At 34.8% G+C, this 6,086-nt stretch overlaps 1 protein-coding gene across 1 annotated transcript; it reads right to left on the bottom strand.

Moving 5' to 3' along the window:
• Window positions 1-3,794: 3,794 nt before the first annotated feature.
• LOC144256485 (olfactory receptor 2G3-like) lies at window positions 3,795-4,730 on the bottom strand. The gene has a single exon (XM_077801530.1). It carries the CDS (start codon window positions 4,728-4,730, stop codon window positions 3,795-3,797), a length of 936 nt encoding a protein of 311 aa, XP_077657656.1.
• Window positions 4,731-6,086: the final 1,356 nt, after the last annotated feature.

Here is a 6,086-nt window from a genome sequence, read left to right as displayed (position 1 = left end):
GATTCTTTATATAAGTTTATTTCATATCTAAATAAATAGTTCAGCTGGATATGTTGGTACACACCTGTAATCCCAGCAGCTCTGGAGGATGAGGCAAGAGGATTTTGAGTTCAAAAACAGCCTCAGAAAAAGGGAGATGTGAAACAACTCAGTGAGACCCTGTCTCTAAATAAAATACAAAATAGGGCTGGGGAATGTTGCTCAGTGGTTAGATGTCCCTGAATTTAATCCCAGATACTCTTCAAAACTAACAAACACACAAACAATTCATAAAGATGCAGGTTGATAATTTCTTACATTATGAACACATCTTGATGGAGAAATAAAACAAGCAACACTCCAGAACAACCCTCAATTCATTTCCATATATTACTTTTACTTGTCACATGTAACATTTATTATAATTTTTCAATGGTATATAAACAAAATAATGCATCATTATTACTTTTGTCTCTGCCTTCATTCATTCAACATTGTCTTTGTGAAATTTAATCATTATGGTGATGATAACAGAAAATTACAATTTTTATTCCTGCATTGTATTACATTGGGTGAATATGCCACTCCATATTTAACCATTGTAGTATTGATAGGTATTTAAGCATTTTCAGGTTCACCTTTTATGAGCAATGCCACTATGAATATTTTTGCACATATATCTGGGTAAACAAAAATGTAAGTTTTCTTCTGATGAATTGCTTAGACATAGATTATATTCAGATTTAGTAGATACCATTAACCCTGAAAATTGATGTAAACACCTATACTTCTCAGGGCTTGGGAGTCCAATTGCTCCACATATATGCCTACACTCAGTGTTTTATGTTCTTTTAATTTTATCCATCTGGAAGTAAGTAATGGATAATTTCATTACTACTTAAATTCAAGTTGACTTCTAAAAATTTTTTACATATGTCAGAAGTTTGAAAAATAAAAGGGAAAATTCAAATATTGTTTCAGTCAAAACTAAAGGATAGTCTGACAAACTAACACAGGTTTGAAATATTATCAATTCCATTATGAAATGAATCATACTCATTGCCCAAATTGTATTTATTCCAGGGCCAAAACATGAATAATGAAAATTCACCAAAATAACAGAATTAAGGAAGGAAAAATTACATAATTATACCATTAGACCCCGAATCAGCAATTCATAAAATTCAACGTTCACAAAAATATTTTTTTTTGTAAACTATGAGTAGAATAAGACACTCTAAACTTTTAAACAAATGTGGCTTTTCAGGTCACTAGAAAAAGTAATTTTTTAATTAAATGCTATTGTAATAATTAATCATTCATATGGAAAAGGAGACATGTGACCGCTATCACACCATCCATAAATATTCTCTCCAGGTGATTATTCAACCAGTAATGAAAGAAAAAAAACTTTACATTCATGACATCATCATGGGAATGCTTTCTTACAAAATCAGTAAAATATCAAACCATGAAGTGAAATATCAAACCATGAAGGAAAAGCTTGATTGATTTGACTGTGTTGAAATTACTGAATAGCTTTGTCATTGCCCTTGGGTTGAATTCTTAGGAAAGACCCTGCTGTTTCCTGGCACAGTATACTTCTTCTTATAAAGTCTTCCTTCAGTATGCATATCAGTGCCCATACTGGTTTGTATATCCTTTCCCTTCCCTCTAGCTTCTTTCCCTAATCTCTCTCTCTCTCTCTCTCTCTCTCTCTCTCTCTCTCTCTCTCCCTTTTTCTTTCTTTCTCTCTCTCAGTTTGCACACTCTACTGGGTTTCAGTCATTAAACCAAATCTGCCCTCCTAACCAAACATGACCGTAAACGTGTTTCTGCTCATAGCTATATATTTTCTATCTTTTTAAGGAGCAGGATAGAAGATTTGAACTGGGGCAGTGGCAACGTGAATGTGATGGATGAAATGGGTTAAGACACAACTAGGAATAGTTTGGAGAAGAGTTTCCTATGGCTGTGATGATAAGGGAAGTCTAAATATAAAGCAGGATCCACATTCCAACTTTACACTAAGTTAGAGGAGCTACAAAAAATATAGGGAATAGTTGGGCATAGTTAAATGCTGCTGAATAATACAAGGAAGTGATTGAAGACATGGAAAAATCATTAAATCATTAAGGTCAATCAAGTTATGAAGTTTGGAATAGTATAAGTGGTATAGAAGTAACTAACAATTATTGGATGGTTGTTATTAATACATAATAGATAGCTCTGAGTTTAACTGTATCCCAATCAGATTTACTTATCACAGTAGTCAAGTTAAGTTAGGAACTATTGTTCCCACTCTTGTATTGTTGAGGATACTATGAATTGGTGTAATATGATATGTATTTAAACATTATTCTAGTTGAATAGTTTCATAGTACTGGGCTTTGAACCCAAGCATTCTGACTCAAAGTTTCAACAATATTCTTTAGAGCAAAGATTCCAAAATCAAAATTGATACTTGATTGCAATTTGTTGTTGATACAAAGAGGTGTGAAGAGAGATTTTGATTGGTTTTAGTGTTTCCAGGAAAAATCAAATGAATAAATAAATAAAAATCAAATGAATAAATAAAATCAAATAAACAAATAAATAAACAAACATAAAAAAATCGAAGTATCATTGAATATAAAATGTAAAACAAATACAAGCACACAATGAAGCACATGTTGAGAATGACAGAGGTTGTGTGGAAAGACTATGGGATTTCTGAGCACCATATTTTTTAATATTTATTTTTTAGTTGTAGTTAGACACAACATATTTATTTTATTTATTTATTTTTATGTGATGCTGAGGATTGAACCCAGTGCCTCACATGTGCTAGGAGAGCACTCTACCTCTGAGCCACAACCCCAGCCCATATCATTCTATTTTGGAAAATATTTTAAATAATTATTAAATTTACTCAGTATTTACCACTTCCATGACTTTTTGACACTTTGCACGAGTTAAGTTTATGTAATCATCACTGACCATGTCAGAAGTGATTGAGAAATGTACAGGTAAGATAAAGAGCAGAGGGTCATGAACAGCAAGTGAGTAAAACAAACCTTCAAACAAAGGAAGTGTGGCTCTAGAGACCACAGGTTCCCACAAAGACAATGGGAATGCAGGAGACTGTTACATAGAATTGAATGCAAGATTTTGCCAAGAGCCTGGATCAAGCTGAAACTAGGTTATGTGATTGTTTAGTATTCATTACATTATTTAGTAATTATTTATAATTATTTAAAATTATTTGAATTATTATTTGTTAAAAGTCAATATATTTTCTCAGTATTAGTTTAAGTAGATTCACAGATTTTGTGCTATATGCAAAAAAAAAATCACTTTTTGAAGTTTGGTGATGTTGTATTTTTTTCTTGAAAGAGCTGAGATAATATATACAAAATGCTTGCAACAATACAACAAGAGAATTGTTCTACAGAGGAAATACTACAATAATTTCTTCATGCTGATATATATTTTTCAATTTTTCAAACAATAAACATCATTGTAATTCCCTAATTATGTATGCAGGTATATATGTATATATGTGCAGTGAAAATCTACAAAACCTTCCATTCTTACTATATGTGTAGCCTTTCAAATACATTTAATAAGGAAGTTTGTGAAAATATTTTTAAAACACAGGTTCCAGGAGCTACATAAATTGAGTCTCAATTTTTTTTTTTTTTGAGACAATGTGGGCCACACTGTATATAAATGCAGTTAGAGAGGCAGTCAGTCACTTTAGGGAGCAGTCATTTAATATTATGTCTCTTTAATAAGTTTCCAGAAAAGAAAGTCGCTGCCCTTTATTTTTTCCATTAGAAATTTTGTTCTCTCCTCAGCAGTCTCCTCAGGGCTCCTTTCACATCCTTGTTCCTCAAGGTGTATATGAGGGGGTTGAGGGTGGGAGTCACAACAGTATAAAAGAGTGTGAGGAACATGCCCTGGCTGTGGCCAAAGGATCTCTGTGGTTGGATGTATATGACTGAGCTGGTCCCAAAATAAAGGGACACCACTAGTAGATGAGAGCCACAGGTCCCTAGAGCCTTGCGCCAAGCTTGGGATGACTTAATTTTTATCACAGCATGTGCAATAAATCCATAGGAGACAGATATCAATGCCATGGGAAGGAGGAGGAGAACTAATGTAGCCACAAAAAGCTGGACTTGGTTTGCATGGATGTCAACACATGCCAACTTGATCATAGCAGGCACTTCACACAAGAAGTGGTGGAGACGACGGTGTCCACATCGAGGAAGCCGCAGGGTGATGGTGCTTTGGATCAGAGTGTTTCCCACTCCACTTAGCCAGGCTATTCCTGCCAGGGCCTTGCAGAATGATGGGTGCATGACAGTCGTGTAGTTGAGAGGTCTGCAGACAGCCACATATCGGTCAAATGCCATGATAGTAAGGAGAACGCACTCAGTGGAACCCAAGGAGAGGGACACATAGAGTTGTAGGATACAGCCAGTGGATGTGATGGTCTTGGCTGGTCCCCTCAGGTTCCACAAAAGCTGGGGCACAATGCTGGTGGTGAAGGCAAGGTCAAGAAAGGAGAGATTAGTGAGGAAGAAGTACATAGGTGTGTGGAGTTTGGAATCCAGGAGGGAGACCACGATGATGGCTGTGTTGCCCACAAGGGTCAGAAGATAGGATATCAAAACTACCACGAAAAGGATGATTTCCAACTGGGGTTGGTCTGAGAATCCAAGCAAAATAAAACCTCCCTCAGAGGTTTCATTGTTTTCTTCCATCAGTCTTCAAAGGTAAAAGGGAAAAATAGAATTCAATTTAGAGAAGTATCATTATTACTATTTACCTACAACATTTGAGATAAAATTTAGGTAAGGTTTTTAACCATGAAATTACACAAAGAAGAATAAATATAATTATTAAAAGATATTCATGAATGCAAAGGCATTTTGTGTCATTTTTTTGTCACATTAACTATTTGATACCTCTTATATTTTCATGAGCTGTCTCTTCCCCCTTATTGTCAAAATTTATTATTAAAGACAATCTATTTAAGAAAAGCTTCCATTTGGTTGCAATGACAAAAATCTGACTAACATACCACCCCAATCTGATAATATCAACTTAGAGGGGGAAAAGCTTATTTTGAGCTTACCGTTTCAGAAATTCAGTCCACAGTCAGCCAACTCCATGGTTCTAGGCTTGAGGTGAAGTGGAACATCAGGGAAGAAGGGCATGGTGGAGGACACATGCTACTTCATGGTGTCTGGGATGCAGGGAGAGAGAGAGAGAGGAGCCAGGGGGACAAGATATAATCTTCAAGGGCACATCAACAGTGACCCACCTTCAGCCATACCCACATACCTACAGTTACTACCCAGTACAATGGATCTTTCAGTGATTCATTCATAAAATAGATTAGGCTACATTTCTAATAATCAAATCATTTCACCTCTAAATGTTCCTGTATTACCACAGGAGCTTTTGGAAAACTCCTCATATCCAAACCATAACAGTGGCTATTTAAGTGGGAGGGGAGTAACAGGTGCATGTTGAGACTAATTTTAAGCTATCATTGAATGGATAGTCTGTGATTGTTGCTCATAGTTATAGAAATTGCAATCCAAAAAAAGAAATAGTGGATAACAGTGAAGAATTTGGTCGGGGAAATATCTTGAATATATTTTGTGTCTTTTTTTGTCTCACAGACAAGGTGAATTATGATGATGTTTCTTACATTTAATTAACTGATGTGAGAGATATGGGGTTAGATTCAGGTGTCAATATAGAAGGAAACTAAATAAAGCTACATTTTCTTTAATAACATACTTAGGAGTGTTTACATAAATGTAATCTTTTACTTCTTAAAAGTGATGAAAAATAGGTCATATATACATATGAAAACACACAAGCAGAAAATCTCAGATGTGCACACATATCTTGAGACAGATAAGTATGAGATATTTTTGATAAAAATAAGGGGAAAATCTATAACCAGTTCCTTTAAAGACAAGGTGCTTGCAGTTTTTTTTTTTTAAATCATGAGAAGGCAAATCATATCTTGTTCAACTCACTTTGCATTGCTCTGCTTAATAAATAAAAGGAGATTGGATCATAGTACAATCCTCCCTGCCTTT

The sequence above is a fragment of the Urocitellus parryii genome, chromosome 8 (genome assembly GCF_045843805.1).
Source record: "Urocitellus parryii isolate mUroPar1 chromosome 8, mUroPar1.hap1, whole genome shotgun sequence".
In the NCBI taxonomy this organism is placed as follows: Eukaryota; Metazoa; Chordata; class Mammalia; order Rodentia; family Sciuridae; genus Urocitellus; species Urocitellus parryii.
Note: the sequence above shows the minus strand (reverse complement) of the source record. Positions and strands in the feature narration are given on the sequence as shown.

Coding starts and splice junctions, on each gene's coding strand:
- LOC144256485 (XM_077801530.1), bottom strand. CDS start 4,730: ATGGAAGAAAACAATGAAACCTCTGAGGGAGGTTTTATTTTGCTTGGA.